The 18,264-nt window shown below is 64.9% G+C and overlaps 3 protein-coding genes across 7 annotated transcripts; all 3 read left to right on the top strand.

Moving 5' to 3' along the window:
* The first annotated feature begins 219 nt into the window (after positions 1–219).
* On the top strand, positions 220–1,937 carry LOC137460815 (urokinase plasminogen activator surface receptor-like). Of its 2 annotated transcripts, none has more exons than XM_068170902.1 (4): positions 220–420; positions 953–1,057; positions 1,278–1,459; positions 1,816–1,937. In XM_068170902.1, the coding sequence occupies exons 1-4, from the start codon at positions 363–365 to the stop codon at positions 1,915–1,917; spliced, it is 447 nt and encodes a 148-aa protein (XP_068027003.1). In that variant the 5' UTR covers positions 220–362; the 3' UTR covers positions 1,918–1,937. The 2 variants fall into 2 exon arrangements, with proteins under 2 accessions (XP_068027003.1, XP_068027004.1); XM_068170903.1 differs by having other exon boundaries at positions 1,302–1,459.
* A 2,923-nt stretch (positions 1,938–4,860) lies between these two features.
* On the top strand, positions 4,861–8,982 carry LYPD3 (LY6/PLAUR domain containing 3). The gene is made up of 5 exons (XM_068170896.1): positions 4,861–5,125; positions 5,804–5,928; positions 7,200–7,377; positions 7,735–7,875; positions 8,157–8,982. Exons 1-5 carry the CDS (start codon positions 4,861–4,863, stop codon positions 8,879–8,881), a joined length of 1,434 nt encoding a protein of 477 aa, XP_068026997.1. The 3' UTR covers positions 8,882–8,982.
* A 641-nt stretch (positions 8,983–9,623) lies between these two features.
* Positions 9,624–16,395, top strand: ZNF428 (zinc finger protein 428). Of its 4 annotated transcripts, none has more exons than XM_068170908.1 (4): positions 9,624–9,693; positions 10,998–11,152; positions 15,023–15,148; positions 15,633–16,391. In XM_068170908.1, exons 1-4 carry the CDS (start codon positions 9,641–9,643, stop codon positions 16,343–16,345), a joined length of 1,047 nt encoding a protein of 348 aa, XP_068027009.1. In that variant the 5' UTR covers positions 9,624–9,640; the 3' UTR covers positions 16,346–16,391. The 4 variants fall into 4 exon arrangements, with proteins under 4 accessions (XP_068027009.1, XP_068027010.1, XP_068027011.1 ...); XM_068170909.1 differs by having other exon boundaries at positions 15,050–15,148; positions 15,633–16,385; XM_068170910.1 differs by lacking the exon at positions 9,624–9,693 and having other exon boundaries at positions 15,633–16,390.
* Positions 16,396–18,264: the final 1,869 nt, after the last annotated feature.

Below are 18,264 nucleotides of genomic sequence, written 5' to 3' on the forward strand. Positions count from 1 at the left end.
CTGTCCCATTGCTTACCAGTAGCTCCCAGTGCCCCTAAAGCCCCTCCCAGTCCCCCCCGGTCCCCCTCCAACCCTCTCCCAATCCCTCCCAGTGCCTCCCAGTGCCCCCAGACCCCTTCCCAGTGCCTCCCAGTACCTCCCAGTTCCCCTGACTCCCCTCCTAGTCCCTCCCAGTCCCATTCCAGTATCCCCCAGTCCCTCCCAGTCCCCTCCCCCAAACCCCTCCCAGACTCCTCCAGTACCCCCCAGCGCCCTCCCAGTCTGTCCCAGCGCCCTCGAGTCCCCTCCCAGTTCCCCTCAGTCCCCTCCCAGTCCCTCCCTGCTTTAACTCCGCTCCCGGGGCCGCGGGTTCGAGCCCTGCCATGGACTGGAGCCGGCACTGGGAGCTACTGGTTTTACTGGTGGCACTGCTGCAGCAAGGTCCCGCCCCCCCCTGCCGGCACTGGGAGGCACTGGGAGGCACTGGGAGGGCACTGGGTGGCACTGGGAGGGCACTGGGAGGCACTGGGAGGGGACTGGGGGGGCCACTGGGATGTACTGGGAGAGGGTTGGAGGGGGACTGGGGGGGACTGGGAGGGGCTTTAAGGGCACTGGGAGGCGCTGGGAGGGGATTTGGGAGCTACTGGGGGGCACTGGGAAGGGGATTTGGGGGAGGCTGGAAGGGGAAGAAGAGGACTGGCCGGGACTGGGGGCTCCTGGGAGGCACTGGTGGGGCTGAGTCAGGGCCGGATGCGGCCCCAGAGAGGCTGAGTCAGGGGTGGGGAGGGGAAAGCTTCCCGCCCCTGAGTCACCAGGACCGCACTGGGGGGCACTGGGGGGGGACTGGGAGCTACTGGGAGGGCAGTGGGAGGCACTGGTTTGCCCTGAGGGGGCGCCCAGGCTCCGCTAGGGGTGCCAGGGCTGGTCTGTACTGGTCTGTACTGGTCTGTACTGGTCCGTGCTGGTGTCCCAGGGGGGGCTCTGCAGTGCCCCCACTGCTCCTTGGGGCGCTGCCAGCTGCTGCCCTGCTCCTTCCCCAACGCCACCTGCCGCAGAACCTCCCTGAGCCAGCGCCGGGGTGAGACTGGGAGGCACTGGGAAGGGCTGGGAGGGGACTGGGAGGGGATTGGGAGGGGATTGGGGGGACTGGGAGGCACTGGGAGGGACTGGGAGGACTGGGATGGTGTTTGGGGGCACTGGGAGCTGCTGGGTTGCACTGGGAGGAGCATTTGGCTATACTGGGAGGCACTGGGAGGTCCTTTGGGGGGGGCCTGGGAGCCGCTGCTTTGCGCTGGGAGGTGATCCTCGGGCGCCCCCTGCAGGCGGCGCTGTGCTGGTGCAGGAGGAAGGAGGCTGCGACGTCCTCGGCCCCCCCGACCTGACCCTCACCTTCCGCTCCCACGGAGCTCTGCTGACCCTCAGCGAGCGGCGGGGGGCGGGGGAGGAGCAGGGGGAGACAGCCCCGGAGCCACGGCAGGGCGGTGAGGGACTGGGAGGGGAGTGGGAGGGGAGTGGGAGGGGTCGAGAGGGAGAGGGAGGGGAGTGGAAGGGAGAAGGAAGGGCTGGGAGGGGAGTGGGAGGGCAGTGGGAGGGGCTGGGAGGAAGAGGGAGGGGCTGGGAGGGAGAGGGAAGGGAGAGGGAAGGGGAAGAGAAAGGGGAAGAGAGAGAGAGAGGGAAGGGAGAGGGAGGGGCTGGGAGGGAGGGGGGAGGGGCTGGGAGGGGGGCTGGGAGGGGACTGGCTGTGGCCCCTCCCTGCCTTTTCCCTGTCTCCGCCCCCTCTCTGGCCGTAACTCCTCCCCTGCCGGTTTGAACCCCGCCCCCCCTGCCGCCCCCCAGGGGCGCCCCCTGCGGTGCCTCAGCTGCGATGCCTCTGACGGCTCCTGCGGGCGCCCCCTGCTGGCGCTGCCCCTGCCCCCGCCCCGGCGACTACTGCGTTGATGTCAGCAGTCACGTGAGGGGGCAGGGTGAGCAATGGGGGGAGGGGCGGGACTGGGAGGGGAATGGGAGGGGAATGGGAGGGGACTGGGGGGGGGACTGGGAAGGACTGGGAGGGGAATGGGAGGGGACTGGGAGGGACTGGGGGGCACTGGGAAGGGACTGGGAGGGACTGGGAAGGGACTGGGAGGGACTGGGAGGGACTGGGGGGGACTGGGAGGGGAGTGGGAGGGACTGGGAGGGGATTGGGAGGGGACTGGTAGGGGAATGGGAGGGACTGGGGGGGGACTGGGAGGGGAATGGGAGGGACTGGGAGGGACTGGGAGGGACTGGGGAGGGGAATGGGAGGGACTGGGGGAGACTGGGAGGGGAGTGGGAGGGACTGGGAGGGACTGGGAGGGGAATGGGAGGGACTCGGGGGAGACTGGGAAGGGACTGGGAGGGACTTGGAGGGGACCGGGAGAGGCTATGTGGATACTGGGAGGCACTGGGCAGGCTCGCGGGGGGGCGTGTCCCCTGACCTTGGCCCCGCCCCCCTGGCCCCTCCCCAGTGGGGGGAGGGTCGGCTGCGGGGCTGCGGCCCGCGCGGGGCCCTGCCAGGGGCTGCTGGCGCTCGATACCGGCGGCGGCCGCCAGGTGGCACTGAGGTGCTGCCCAGCAGGACCAGTGCGATCCTGGTGAGACTGGGGGCCAATGGGGGGGCACGGGGAGGCTACTGGGATGTTCTGGGGGGGTGCTGGGAGGAGATTGTGGGGGGGTGGGGCTAGGGGTCGCTGGGGATGTACTGGTGGTGGGACTGGGGAGGCAGTGGGAGTGGGGCTGGGGCCGCAGTGAGGGCCATGATGTTCCCTGCTGGCTGTACTGGTCTGTACTGGTTGGCACTGGTTGGCACTGGTCAGTACTGGTCAGTTCTGATCGGTACTGGTCGGTATTGGTTGGTATGGGTCAGTACTGGTTGGTACTGCTCAGTACTGGCTGGTACTGGTTGGGTACTGGTCTGTATTGGTCAGTACTGGTCGGTGCTGGTCAGTATTCGTCAGTACTGATTCAGTACTGGTTGGTACTGGTCTGTACTGGTCAGTACTGGTCTATACTGGTCAGTATGGGTCAGTACTGGTCAGTACTGGTCTATACTGGTCAGTATGGGTCAGTACTGGTCAGTATTGGGTCTATACTGGTCAGTACGGGTCAGTACTGGGTCTATACTGGTTCAGTACTGGTCAGTACTCGGTCTATACTGGTCAGTATGGGTCAGTACTGGTCAGTACTAGTCAGTATGGGGTCAGTACTGGTCGGGTACTGGGTCTATACTGGTCAGTATGGGTCAGTACTGGTCAGTATTGGTCTATACTGGTCAGTATGGGTCAGTACTGGTCGGTACTGGTCTATACTGGTCAGTATGGGTCAGTACTGGTCTATACTGGTCAGTATGGGTCAGTACTGGTCAGTATTGGTCCATACTGCTGTGTCCTGGTGCAGAGGCCGAGCCCGCTGCCCCCCTGCCTCGGGGGCTGCGCTGCTGGGGCTGGGACGGCCCCGGGACCCCCAGGGGCGACCCCCAAGTGGTGACCTGCAGGGAGGGCCTGACCCACTGCGGCCTGGCCTGGACCTACGGTGAGGGACTGGGAGGGGGCTGGGATCCACAGGGCAGGGATCCACGGGGCAGGGATCCACAGGGCAGGGATCCACGGGGCTGGGATCCATGGGGCAGGGATCCACGGGGCTGGGATCCACGGGGCTGGGATCCATGGGGCAGGGATCCACGGGGCTGGGATCCACGGGGCAGGGATCCATGGGGCAGGGATCCACAGGGGCAGGGATCCACGGGGCAGGGATCCACAGGGCAGGGATCCACGGGGCTGGGATCCATGGGGCAGGGATCCACGGGGCTGGGATCTCTGGAGCAGGGATCCATGGGGCTGGGATCCTTGGGGCAGGGATCCATGCAGCAGGGGATCCACGGGGCTGGGATCTCTGGAGCAGGGATCCATGGGGCTGGGATCTCTGGGGCAGGGATCTCTGGGGCACTGACCCCGAGCTGTGCCCCCCCAGGCCCCTCGGGTGAGCCTTGGCTGCTCCGTGGCTGCGTCACCCCCAGCTGGTGCCAGACCCCCCTGGGGCTGGGGGCGATGTGGGGCAGCCCCATAGCAACCCTCCCCGCCCCCCACGTCCCCCCCGGGCCCCACAGCTGCCCCCGGGCTCCACAGCGACGCCCCCCGGCCCCATAGCGCCCCCCACCTGCTGCCAGGGCTCCTTCTGCAACCGGCTGCCCGGGGACCCCTCCGCGCCCTCCTCTGCCCCACGGCTGCCCCCTGGCTGCCACCGGCTGCTTACTGCTGCCCCTCGCCGCCCTCCGGGCTGTGGGGCTGAGGATGGGGGCGGTGGGAGTTGGGGGGGCAGAGGCTGTGGGGCTGGAGGAGCCATGGGGCAGGAAAAGCCCTCAATAAAGTCATTTGCTTTGCCCTTCTCGGAGCTGCTTCGTTTGTTGGGGGGTGGGGGGGAGGGAGGGGAGAGGGGAGCGAGGTGGGGGGAGGAGGGGGGGAGGGCGCCCCCCAAACCCCCTCCCAGTCCCTCCCAGCAGCTCCCAGGGCAGGGCTGTGACTCACCCCCGGGGGTGACTCAATGGGTTTCACCTGGGCAGGGCTGTGGGAAGCGCCGTGGGGCAGGGTGTGGGGCAGTGGGTGGGGGCAGGGGGTGGGGCAGGGGGTGGGGCTGGGGTCTGCGGGCCTGGGGTCTGCGGGGCAGGATCTATGGGGTGGAATCCACAGGGCTGGGATCAGCGGGGGCAGGGGATCGATGGGGCTGGGGTCTAGGGGGTAGGGAGCTGTGGGGCAGGGAGCGATGGGGCTGGGGTCTGTTAGGGGTCTATGGGGCAGGGCTGGGAACCGGCTCCATGAACCCATGGGGCAGGGGTCGATGGGGCAGGGATCTGGGCAGCCAGGATCCATGGGGCTGAGTCTCTGGGGCAGGGAGGCCGTGGGGCGTCCTGGGGCAGCCCTGGGGGGGAGGGGGGTTGGGAGGGAGAGGGGCGGAGAGCCCCGGGGGGGGCCCCACCCCTGCCCCACCCTATGCCCTGCTCCCTTTAATTGGGGCAGCTGCGGCCCCACGGCAGAAGCAGGGCCGAGCAGATGTGGGGCAGGGCCGAGCAGATGTGGGGCAGAGCTCGGGGGGGGCAGCCCCTGGCTGCCGCTGCTGCTGCTGCTGCTGCCAGGTATGGGGCGAGGAGGGCACCTGGGGGGCAGAGGTGGAGGGCAAGGGGGGTTCAGGGGGGCATGGAGATAGGACTTGGGGGGCAGAGGAGTGGGGACTCGGGGGGGCAGGGAGAAAGGACTTGGGGGGTGGGGAGGGGGGGGTCGGGGAAGCTGTGGGGCTCGCGGGGTAGGTTTGGAGCAGGTTGTTGTGGGGCAGGATCTGTGGGGCGGGGGGGGGCAAGGCTATGGGGCAGAGGTGGTCACTATGGGGCAGGACTGTGGGGCACAGACGGCCTCTATTGGGCAGGGGTGGTCGCTATGGGGCAGGATCTCTGGGGCAAGGGTGGTCTCCATGGGGCAGGGGTGATATCTATGGGGCAGAGGTCGTCTCTAAGGGGCAGGACCTGTGGGGGCACGGGTGGTCTCCATGGGGCAGGGGTGGCCACTATGGGGCAGAGGTGGTTGCTACGGGGCAGGGGTGGTCTCCATGGGGCAGGCGTGGCTGCTATGGGGCAGGGGTCTCGATGGGGCAGGACGCTGGGGCAGCGTGGGGGCAGGCAGCGACAGGTCGGCGGCGGTGCCCGGGGGCAGGGCGGGGGGCCGGCTGGGGGGCGGGGCGGGGCGGGGCCGGGAGCCCCTTCCCAGCCCCACACGACCGGCCGGGGGGGGGTGGGGGGGGCTGGGCCGCTGTGGGGCAGGAGCCGTGGGGCTGCAGTGCCTGAGCTGTGGGGCGGAGGATGGCAGCTGCCGGGGGTGGCACCAACGTCACCTGCCCCCCGGACAGCAACGTCTGCGCAGAGGCCCCTGGCAGCCCTCACCTGGAGTGAGTCTGGGGGAGACACGGGGGGGGCGTGGGGTGCGGGGAGGGGGGGGAAGGGATCCCTGTGGGTCTCTACCTATGGCTCTCTAGGGGTCGCTATAGGTCCCTATGGGTTACTGTAGGTCGCTATGGGTCACTATGGGTCACTATAGGTCGCTATAGGTTCCTATGGGTCGCTATGGGTTGCTATGGGGTCACTATGGGTCCCCGTGGGTCACTATGGGTCCCCATGGGTCGCTATGGGTTGCTATAGGTTCCCATGGGGCACTATGGGTCTCTATGAGCCGCTATGGGTCCCCTATGGGTTGCTATGAGTCCCTATGGTCGCTATAGGTCCCTATGGGTATCTATAGGTCGCTATAGGTCCCTATGGGTCGCTATGGGTCTCTATGGTCGCTATAAGTCCCTATGGGTCTCTATAGGTCGCTATGGGTTCCTATGGGCCGCTAGGGGTTGCTATAGGTTCCTATGGGTCTCTATGGGTCCCTATAGGTCCCTATGGATCTCTATAGGTCACTATGGGTTCCTATGGGTCGCTGTGGGTCCCTATGGATCTCTATAGGTCACTGTGGGTTCCTATGGGTCGCTATGGGTCCCTATGGATCTCTATAGGTCGCTATGGCTTCCTATGGGTCGCTATAGGTTCCTATGGGTCTCTATAGGTTCCTATGGGTCCCTATGGATCTCTATAGGTCGCTATGGCTTCCTATGGGTCGCTATGGGTCCCTATGGGTCTCTATAGGTCTTTATGAGTTCCTATGGGTTGCTATGGGTCGTTAGAGGTCCCTATGGGTCTCTATCAGTCGCTATGGATCACTACAGATCCCTATGGGTCTCTATAGGTCGCCATGGGTCCCTATGGGTCACCATGGGTCCCTATGGGTCGCTATGGGTCCCTATGGGTGACTATAGGTCGCTATGGGTCACCATGGGTCCCTATGGGTCGCTATGGGTCCCTATGGGTGACTATAGGTCGCTATGGGTCACCATGGGTCCCTATGGGTCGCTATGGGTCCCTATAGGTCGCTATGGGTCACCATGGGTCCCTATGGGTCGCTATGGGTCCCTATGGGTGACTATAGGTCCCTATGGGTCACCATGGGTCCCTATGGGTCGCTATGGGTCCCTATAGGTCGCTATGGGTCACCATGGGTCCCTATGGGTCGCTATAGGTCCCTTTGGGTCGCTATGGGTCTCATCTTTTCCCTCTCCCCTTCTTCCCCCCCCCCCCCTCCTCCTCCTTCCCCCCCCCCTCCAAACCCCTCCCCCCCCAGGTCACGGCCGGCTCGCGCTGGGGGGGGCGTGGCTGCTCGCGGGGCGTGGGCGGGGCCTCGTCGCGGGCCCTCCCCCTGGGCGGCCTGGCGCTCTTCGTGCAGCGGCGGCAGTGCGAGGAGGGGAGGGGCTGCAACCGGGAGCTGCCCCTCGGCACCGACAGCGCCCTGCCCCTGCCCGGTACCGCTGGGGGGCGCTGCGACGGGACGGGGAGGGACTGGGAGGGGACTGGGAGGGGACTGGGAGGGAGTGGAAGGGACTGGGAGGGACTGGGAGGAGACTGGGAGGGAGTGGAAGGGACTGGGAGGGACTGGGAGGAGACTGAGAGTGGACTGGGAGTGGAAGGGAGTGGGAGGGAGTGGGAGGGGACTGGGAGGGAGTGGAAGGGACTGGGAGGGGAATGGGAGTGGACCAGGAGGCACTGGGAGGGAACCAGGAGGGGACTGGGAGGAGACTGGGAGGGAGTGGGAGGGAGTGGGATGGTCGGGGGGGGGCAGTGGTTTCCGCTGGTCCATGCTGGTCTGTACCGGTCCGCAGCAGACAATGGCAGCTCCCAGGCCCCCAATGGGCTGCGCTGCTTCGGCTGCCCCCAGGAGGGTCCCTGCCAGCCGACCACCATCGTCTCCTGCTACGGAGATCTCCGCGGCTGCTTCCATGGCAACCTCAGCCTCAGCCTGGGTCTGCACCGGGGCGGCGCTGGGAGGGGCGGGGAGGGGCTGGGAGGGACTAGGAGGGGAGTGGGAGGGACTAGGAGGGGATTGGGAGGGGCTGGGAGGGGAATGGGAGGGGCTGGGAGGGGAATGGGAGGGGGCTGGGAGGGGAATGGGAGGGGCTGGGAGGCACTGGGAGGGACTAGGAGGGGATTGGGAGGGGAGTGGGAGGGACTGGGAGGGGCTGAGAGGGATTGGGATGGCTGGGAGGGGCTGGGAGGACACTGACGTCATGCCCCCGGCCCGCAGGCGGCGCCACCGTGTGGCGGGAGGTGCGGGGCTGCACGCGGGACCCCACGTGCCGGGGGGAGCGGCGCGGGGACGAGGTGGTGACGCTGATTGGCTCCTGCTGCGGGGAGGACCTCTGCAACCGCCACCTGCTCGGCCCCGCCTTCTTCGACCCTGATTGGCCGCGCCTGGAGCTCCTCCCCCACGGCCACGCCCCGCACAACGCCTCCAAGGCGGCCGCCGGCCCCGCCCCCACCCCTCAGGGGGGAGCGGTTGGGGTCAACGCCACACCCAAGATGGCCACCAGCACCGCCCCCGCCCCTCAGGGGAGATCGGGCGGGGGCAACGCCACATCCAAGATGGCCGCCGGCGCCACCCACACGCCCGGTGGAGCGCATGTCACACCCAAGATGGCCGCCGGCGCCACCCCCACCCCTCCGCGAGACCTCAGTGGGGTCAGCGCCACACCCAAGCTGGCCGCCGAGAGGGGTAAAGCGGACACCTTGGCGGCCGGGCTTGGCCGTGACGCCACGGCGTCCGATGGTGACGTCACGAAGGGCAGCGGTGACGTCACGGAGGGCGGCTCCGACCCCAAGGCGGCCGCCAGGGACAGGACGGCCGCAGGGCGCTCGGCCGCGGGGCGCCCCCTGGAGGGCAAGCAGGGAACCAAGGGCCCCGTGGGGAGCAGCCAGAGCTGGGCGGGGCCGGGCTGGCTCCTCCCCTTCCTGCTCCTGCTCCTCCTCTAAGGGGAGGGTCCGTGAAGGTGTCCACACCCCCCGGAAGTGGGTCCTGACCACACCCACCCCACCCCGTGGGGAAATAAAGGGATGCGGTGGAACCAGTGACACCCAGTGCCTCCCAGGATCCCTTCAGTGCCCTACCAGGATCCCTTCAGTCCCATCCCAGTATCCCTCCAGTCCCCTCCCAGTAGCTCCCAGTATCCCTCCAGTCCCCTCCCAGTGCCTCCCAGTATCCCTCCAGTCCCCTCCCAGCGCCTCCCAGTAGCTCCCAGTATCCCTTCATTCCCCTCCTAGTAGCTCCCAGTATCCCTTCATTCCCCTCCCAGTAGCTCCCAGTATCCCTTCACTCCCCGCCCAGTGCCTCCCAGTATCCCTCCAGCCCCTCCCAGTATCCCTCCAGTCCCCTCCCAGTGCCTCCCAGTAGCTCCCAGTATCCCTTCACTCCCCGCCCAGTGCCTCCCAGTATCCCTCCAGCCCCTCCCAGTATCCCTCCAGTCCCCTCCCAGCGCCTCCCAGTAGCTCCCAGTATCCCTTCACTCCCCGCCCAGTGCCTCCCAGTATCCCTCCAGCCCCTCCCAGGGTCCCTCCGCTCTCCTCCCAGTGCCTCCCAGCCGCGCTCCTCCCCTCGCGCGTGCCCCCTGCGGGTGGGCGTGGCCTCGGCTGCGTCCTTGCGTCATCTCCCGGCGGGGTTGAGGGCGGAGGCTGGGGGAGGGCGAGGGGGCGGAGCCGCCGGGGGTCGGCCCCTCCCCCCCCCGCCCCGCGCGCATGCGCGCGGCGGCGGCGGCAGCGGCGGGCCGGGCGCGAGCGGCTCCGCGGCGGTGAGCGCGCGGGGCTGGGCCTATGGCGGGGGGCGGTAGTGGGGGGGGTGGGGGGGGGGGTGGGGGTGGCCGCCGCCGCCGCGGGGCAGTGTGGGAAAAGGGGCTCGGGCCACGCCCCCCACCCCCCCATCCCGCCGGCCGCGCGGGGCACGCCGGGATCGGGGCCCCTGCAAGCACCGCCCTCCCCCCCCCATCCCCCCCCCCCGCGCGGGATGCGAGGGAGGAGGGGGGAGGGAGGGGGAGGGTCCTAACGGGTGGTGGGTGGGGCTTAGCGGAGGGGAGGAGGAGCCTGGAATGAGTGGGCGTGGCCTGTGGCAGTGTGGGAGGAGCCTAAGGACTCGTGGGTGGGGCTTAAAGGGTGGTGGGCGGGATCATGTGGGGAGAGGGAGGTGCCAGGAGCAAATGGGAGTGGCCTGCGGTAGTGTGGCTTAAGTGAAAGGGGTGGTGGGTGGGGCCAAAGGGGTGGGGGGCGGGGCTTATGGTAGGGAGGGAGGGGTCTGGACTAAACGGTGCTGGTCTGTGGTAGTGTGGGAGGGACCCAAGGGGTGATGGGTGGGACCTAGGGGAGGGAGGGAGTGGCCTGGAATAAATGGGAGTGGCTTGCAGTAGTGCGGGAGGGGCCTAAGGGGTGGTGGGCGGTGTCTATGGGGCTTGTGGGAGTGGCCTATGGGGATGGGGGCGAGGCCTAATTAGTAGGGGGAAGAGCATCATGTTCGTGTGGGAAGGGCCTGTTGGTGGGAGTGACCTAGGGGAGGGGGCTAAGGCCTTGTGGGAGGGGCTTAGAGTAGTCTGGGAGGGGTCCAATGTGGGATGGGAGGGGCTTGCAGTAGCTGGGAGGGGCCTAATGTTATGTAGGAGGGGCCTGTGGTAGGATGGGTGGGGCCTAGACATTGTGGGAGGGGCCTGGCTAGTTCAGCCCTGGGGTTTGCTGTGTGATTGGTGTGCTCGGGACCTGCTGGGTGGGGCTTGTAGCGCGGTGGGCGTGGCCTAGGATCCAGCAGGAGGGGCCTGGAGTGTTAGGGGGGAACCTGGAGAGCCTTATCTGATTGGTTGCTTTAGGGGTGGGTGGGGCTTGATGGGAATGGTTTGAGGTGCGGTGGGCGGTGCCTGGGTGCTGTGGGCGTGTCCCCACCTTGCAGTGGGCGTGTCCTCGGATCCAGGAGGAGGGGCCTGGAGTGTTGTGGGGAGAACCTGAAGGTCCTTGTCTGATTGGTTGCTTTGGGGGTGGGTGGGGCTTGATGGGAGGAGCTTGTGGAGCGGTGGGCGTGTCCCCCATCTCACAGTGGGTGTGTCCCCTGGCACAGGGCGGCCATGATGGCGGACGGGAGGCGGCCGGGGGAGGCCGGCGGCAGCGAGGACGGAGCCTTCGAGGAGGAGGAGGAGGAGGAAGAGGAGGAGGAAGAGGAGGATGAGGACGAGGAAGAGGAGGAGGAAGAGGAGGATGAAGGAGCCTCGCCCGGTGAGGGGGGGGCTTGGGGTGCTGGGGTGGGGGAATATGGGTGCTATAGGGACCCATGGGTGCTGTGTGGAGCTACAGGGTCCCATGGGTGCGGTGGGGACCAATAGGGGCCCATGGGTGCTGTATGGATCTACAGGGTCCCAGGGTCCCATGCTATGTAGAGCTATAGGCTCCCAAGGATGCTGTATGGAGCTATAATGTCCCTTGAGTGCTCTATGGAGCTGTAGTATCCCATGGGTGCTGTATGGAGCTATAGTGTCCCATTAGGTGCTGTGTGGAGCTATAGGATCCCATGGGTGCTGTATGGAGTTATAGGGTCCCTCGGGTGCTGTATGGAGCCATAGGATCCCATGGGTGCTGTATGGAGTTATAGGGTCCCTTGGGTGCTGTATGGAGCTATAGGGTCCCATGGGTGCTAGGTGAAGCTATAGGGTCCATGGGTACCCTATGGAGGTATAGTGTCCCATGGGTGCTGTATGGAGCTGTAAGGTCCCATGGGCGTTGTATGGAGCTATAGTGTCCCATGGGTGCTGTATGGAACTATAGGGTCCCTTGGGTGCTGTATGGACCCATAGTATCCCAGGGATGCTATGTGGAGCTATAGGGTATCTTGGTGCTGTATAGAAATATAAGGTCTCTTGGGAGCTGTATGGAGCTATAGGGTCCCTTGGGTGCTGTATGGAGCTGTAGTGTCCCTTGGGTACTGTATGGAGCTGTAGTGTCCCTTGGGTACTGTATGGAGCTGTAGTGTCCCATGGGTGCTGTATGGAGCTGTAATGTCCCTTGGGTGCTGTATGGAGATATAGTGTCCCATGGGTGCTGTATGGAGCTGTAGGGTCCCATGGGTGCTGTATGGAGCTATAATGTCCCTTGGGTGCTGTATGGAGATATAGTGTCCCATGGGTGCTGTATGGAGCTGTAGGGTCCCATGGGTGCTGTATGGAGCTCTAGTGTCCCATGGGTGCTGTATGGAGCTGTAAGGTCCCGTGGCTGCTGTATGGAGCTGTAGGGTCCCATGGGTGCTGTATGGAGCTATAGTGTCCCATGGGTGCTGTATGGAGCTATAATGTCCCTTGGGTGCTGTATGGAGATATAGTGTCCCATGGGTGCTGTATGGAGCTGTAGGGTCCCATGGGTGCTGTATGGAGCTATAGTGTCCCATGGGTGCTGTATGGAGCTGTAAGGTCCCGTGGCTGCTGTATGGAGCTGTAGTGTCCCATGGGTGCTGTATGGAGCTATAATGTCCCTTGGGTGCTGTATGGAGATATAGTGTCCCATGGGTGCTGTATGGAGCTGTAGTGTCCCATGGGTGCTGTATGGAGCTATAATGTCCCTTGGGTGCTGTATGGAGATATAGTGTCCCATGGGTGCTGTATGGAGCTGTAGGGTCCCATGGGTGCTGTATGGAGCTCTAGTGTCCCATGGGTGCTGTATGGAGCTGTAAGGTCCCGTGGCTGCTGTATGGAGCTGTAGGGTCCCATGGGTGCTGTATGGAGCTATAGTGTCCCATGGGTGCTGTATGGAGCTGTAGGGTCCCGTGAGTGCTGTATGGAGCTATAGTGTCCCATAGCTGCTGTATGGAGCTGTAAGGTCCCGTGGCTGCTGTATGGAGCTGTAGGGTCCCATGGGTGCTGTATAGAGGTATAATGTCCCATGGGTGCTGTATGGAGCTGCAGTATCCCATGAGTGCTGTATGGAGCTATAATGTCGTGTTGGTGCTGTATGGAGCTGTAAGGTCCCTTGGGTGCTCTATGGAGCTATAATGTCCCTTGGGTGCTGTGTGGAGCTATAGTGTCCCATGAGTGCTGTATGGAGCTATAATGTCCCATGGGTGCTGTATGGAGCTGCAGTATCCCATGAGTGCTGTATGGAGCTATAATGTCCTGTTGGTGCTGTATGGAGCTGTAGGGTCCCTTGGGTGCTCTATGGAGCTATAATGTCCCTTGGGTGCTGTGTGGAGCTATAGTGTCCCATGAGTGCTGTATGGAGCTGTAAGGTCCTGTGGCTGCTGTATGGAGCTATAATGTCCCTTGGGTGCTGTATAGAGGTATAGTGCCCCATGGGTGCTGTATGGAGCTGTAGTGTTCCTTGGGTGCTGTATGGAGCTGTAGTGTCCCATGGGTGCTGTATGGACCTGTAGGGTCCCGTGAGTGCTGTATGGAGCTATAACGTCCTATTGGTGCTGTATGGAGCTGTAGGGTCCCTTGGGTGCTGTATGGAGCTATAATGTCCTATTGGTGCTGTATGGAGCTGTAGGGTCTCTTGGGTGCTGTATGGAGCTGTAAGGTCCTATGGGTGCTATATGGAGCCATAGTGTCCCATGAGTGCTATGTGGAGCTATAGGGTATCTTGGTGCTGTATAGAAACGTAAGGTCTCTTGGGTGCTGTATGGAGCTATGGTTTCCCATGGGTGCTGTGTGGAGCTAGAGGGTCCGTTGGGTGCTGTGTGGAGCTATAGTGTCGCATGAGTGCTGTATGGAACTATAATGCCCCATGGGTGCTGTATGGAGCTGTAGGTTCCCTTGGGTGCTGTATGCAGCTATAGGGTCCTTTGGGTGCTGTATAGAACTATAAGGTTCCATGGGCTCTATGTGGAGCTCTATAGAGGTTCATAGGTGCTCCCTAGAGTGCTATAGGGATTCTAGGAAGCACTATAGGTGTCTGAGAGGCTCTATAGGTACTCTAGGGGGCGCTGCAGGTGCTCCCTAGGGTGCTATAGGGGCTCTAGGGGCACTCCAGGTGCTCCATAGGGTGCTATAGGAGCTCTAGGGGCACTCCAGGTGCTTCATAGGGTGCTATAGGGACTCTAGGGGGTGCTCCAGGTGCTTCATAGGGTGCTATAGGGGCCCTAGGGGGCGCTCCAGGTGCTTCATAGGGTGCTATAGGGGGTCTAGGGGGCGCTCCAGGTGCTCCCTAGGGTGCTATAGGGACTCTAGGGGGCGCTGCAGGTGCTCCCTAGGGTGCTATAGGGGCTCTAGGGGCACTCCAGGTGCTCCATAGGGTGTTATAGGGGCTCGAGGGGGCACTGCAGGTGCTCCCTACGGTGCTATAGGGACTCTATGGGGTGCTCCAGGTGCTTCATAGGGTGCTATAGGGACTCTAGGGGGCACTCCAGGTGCTTCATAGGGAGCTATAGGGGCCCTAGGGGGCGCTCCAGGTGCTTCATAGGGTGCTATAGGGGGTCTAGGGGGCGCTCCAGGTGCTCCCTAGGGTGCTATAGGGGCTCTAGGGGGTGCTCCAGGTGCTTCATAGGGTGCTATAGGGGCTCTAGGGGGTGCTCCAGGTGCTTCATAGGGTGCTATAGGGGCTCTAGGGGGCGGTGCAGCTGCTCCCTAGGGTGCTATAGGGGCTCTAGGGGGTGCTCCAGGTGCTCCATAGGGTGCTATAGGGGCTCTAGGGGGCGCTCCAGGTGCTTCATAGGGTGCTATAGGGGCTCTAGGGGGTGCTACAGGTGCTCCCTAGGGTGCTATAGGGGCTCTAGGGGGTGCTCCAGGTGCTCCATAGGGTGCTATAGGGGCTCTAGGGGGCGCTCCAGGTGCTTCATAGGGTGCTATAGGGACTCTAGGAGGTGCTACAGGTGCTCCCTAGGGTGCTATAGGGGCTCTAGGGGACCCTGCAGGTGCTCCATAGGGTGCTATAGGGGCTCTAGGGGGCGCTCCAGGTGCTCCATAGGGTGCTATAGGGGCTCTAGGGGGTGCTCCAGGTGCTTCATAGGGTGCTATAGGGGCCCTAGGGGGCGCTCCAGGTGCTTCATAGGGTGCTATAGGGGGTCTAGGGGGCGCTCCAGGTGCTCCCTAGGGTGCTATAGGGGTTCTAGGGGGCAGTGCAGCTGCTCCATAGGGTGCTATAGGGGCTCTAGGGGCTCCCTAGGGTGCTATGGGGGTCTGCCCCCCCCAGGTGTTCGGCTGCTGCCCGAGGAGGAGGAGGACTCGGAGGCCACTTCGGTGTCATCAGGGGACAGCGGCCCCCCGACGCCCCCAGCCAATGGCTGTGCAGGTACCGCCCCCCCTCGACCACGCCTCCCCAACCACACCCACTTTTTATCCATAGGCTCCACCCACCTGAGCCCCACCCCATGTCATTGTCACCCTGCCTGCTGCCACCTCTTTGACCACACCCACCCTGACCACGCCCACTACATCTACGTCTGTTTTGGCTCCAACCTTTTGACCCCACCCCTAGCCACACCTACCCTGATTCTACTCCGTTTGAGCACAGCCACCTTGACCACACCCACCTTGGCCACGCCCAGCCCAACTGCACCCTCTCGGCACCACCCACTGCCATCCAACCACACCCATTTCATCTACATCCACTTTGACACCACCCCTTTGGCCACACCCCAACCACACCTATCCTGGCACCACCCAACCCAGCTGCAAGCACCCTGACCACGCTCCTCTTGTCCTAACCTGCCCTGACCCCACCCGACCCCACCCACTCCAGTCTGACCACACCCCCTTCTCCACTCCTCCTCCAGGCTCCCGGCCCCGCCCTTCGGAGGACCTTCGCACCCACCCGGACCAGGGCGTGGCCACCCTGGGCGTGGTCAGCCTAGGGCGTGGGGGGGGGAGTTGGAATCGGAGTCGGGGACAGCCCCCCACCACACCACCACCACCCCTCCCTGACCCACCCCCCTGCCTCCAGGGGTGTGGCCGGGGGGGCGGGGCGCCGGGGGGGCTCCTGGGCGGCCGATTGGCCGCACCAGTGCCCCGAGTGTGGGCGGGGCTTCGGCACCTCCCGCGCCCTCAAGGTGCACCGCAGCTACCACGGGAGGAAGAGGCCTCCCCCAGGGGTGGGAGTGGGAGGTCTCGGGGTAGCGGGGGGTCGAGGAGGAGGAGGAGGCCACGCCCACCACGCCCCGCCCCACCCCCCGCGCCCCTCCCCCTTCCACTACATCTGCGCCGAGTGCGGGTTGGGCTTCGGGGCGCCGGCGGCGCTGGGGGCGCACCGCTGCGAGCACGGCCGCCGGCGCCGCCACCCCCGCCAGCCCTCCCCCCCAGCCCTCGGGGGGTGGGGGAGGGGCTGGGGGACCTCCCCCCGCCCAAAGGAGGCCTCCACCCCCCAGCCCATCCCCCCCCCCCGCCCCCTCCCCCTCCCCCTGCCTACCGCTGCACCGAGTGCGCCGGAGCCTTCGGGCTGCTGGCCGAGCTCCACGAGCACTACATGGGGCATGCCCGGGGGGAGCTCTAGGGGGCGCTGGAGGGGGAGGGGGAGGGAGGGGTGGGATGGTGGGGGACGGGGAGGGGGTTGGGAAGGGTGGGGGAGGGGGTGGGGGCGGGGAAGGGGCGGGGGGTGGGGGGAAGGGTGCGGCCGCGGAGGGGGATGGAGCGAGGGGAATAAAGTTGTGGGGAGATGTGCGGTGGTGACGTCATCAGTGGGGGGGTGTGGTGATGTCATCAAGGGGGGATGATGTCATCTGTCGGGGGGAGAGGAGGGAGAGGTGATGATGTCATCAAGGGAGTGATGACATCAGTGGGAGGAAGGAACGGCAGGTAGGGAATGGTGATGTCATCAGCAAGGTGATGACGTCATCACCTGGGGCGGTGGCATAACCGAGAGGTTGATGACGTCAGCAGTGGGAGGAGAGATCCTATGGAGGTTGCTTATTGGCTGGGGGAGAGCCTGCCCCCCTCTCCCACTCTGGGGGGCTTCCCAAAGGAACCAATCAGCTGTGGCCTTGCTATTGATTGGCTGCTTCCTGGTTTGGGCTGTGGCTCCCCTGCCGGGTGTGGCCTCTTCTAGGGCCTGGCCCCACTTGGGTGGGTGGGGCTAACTTTAGGGCATGGCTCCATCTTTAGGCCTATCCCAGCTCCAAAGGCGTGGCCAATCCTTTTGGGGGCGTGGCTCTGCTTCAGGGTGTTACTTGCTCTGGGTGCAGCCTTCTAGGGCCTCTCCCTTCATCAGGGTGTGGTCCTGTATTTGGGGGCGTGGCTCACTTTCAAGGGCGTGGCCTGGTGGGGGGTGGCCTACTTTTTCAGGGTGTGTCCCAATTTAGGGCGTGGCCTGATTTTTAAGGTGTGGTTACATTGGGGTGTGGCCTCCTTTTAGGGCCTGTCCCTCCTTTGGGGCATGGTCTAATTTGGGGGCGTGGCTTAAGCGTTACGGTGTGGCCTTATTGGGTGGTTGCCTCCTTTTGGGGCATGTCCCCACTTCAGGCTGTGGCCTATTTCTGGGCGTGGCCTGACTTGGGCGCATGGCCTTGTCAGGGTATGGCACCAGTTCAGGGCGTGGCCTGAATATTGGGTGTGTCTTCATATTAAGGGGGCGTGGTCTCCCTTTAGGCCACAGCCTCCTTTTATGGTGTGTGTCCTCCCCCCCCTTTAAGGTCTGTTTTGGGGCATGGTCTAATTTTCCTGGGTGTGTCGTCGGAGCGTTGCTACCTTAGGGCGTGTCCAGTTTCAGGGTGTGGCCTCATCAGGGTATATCCGCACTCCAGGGTGTGGCCTATTTCAGGGCGTGGCATCCTTGTGGGGGGGGTGTGTCCCCACTCAAGGGCGTGGCCTGATTTCCGGGCACAGCCCTCAGCTTTCAGTCCCGGTTCCACCCTAGGCCTCGTGTCCCTCCCTCAGCCCCGCCCCACCATAGGCCCCCCCCCCCCCCCTTAAAGCTCCTCCCCTGGGCACGGTGCATATTGCAGTGCCAAGGGCCTGGGTGGGGCCGGGCGGGGCTCAGGGTGTGGCATGGGGTGGAGCCGGCAGCCTCCAAGGCGAGCGGGCAGCAGTGGTGCTGCTCAGAGCCAGGCCGGGCCGGGGGAGCGGGGGGAGAGAGGGAGGTCTCCCAGTGTGTTCCAGTGTCCCCACAGTGCCTCCCAGTGTCCCCACAGTGCCTGCCAGTGTCCCCACAGTGGCTGCCAGTGACCCCCCAGTGGCTCGCCGTGCCCCCAGGGCGCCCCCCAGCGGCCCGTGCCCGTGGCGTGGCCGCCCCACAGCGCCCCCCGCGGCAGCCGGGCTACGAACCGGGGCTTTATTGCGTATCAAAGGTGTTCAAAAGGGACCTATTTACAGACACACCCGCGCGGGGAGGCGGGGCCACGCCCCCGGGCCACGCCCCCTTCGTACATTATTCATAACGCCCCCCCCGCCCCGCCTCCCCACCCCCCCCGGGACACG

The sequence above is a fragment of the Melanerpes formicivorus genome, unplaced genomic scaffold (genome assembly GCF_026170545.1).
Source record: "Melanerpes formicivorus ecotype bairdi unplaced genomic scaffold, bMelFor1.0.p_v2 SCAF_779, whole genome shotgun sequence".
In the NCBI taxonomy this organism is placed as follows: domain Eukaryota; kingdom Metazoa; phylum Chordata; class Aves; order Piciformes; family Picidae; genus Melanerpes; species Melanerpes formicivorus.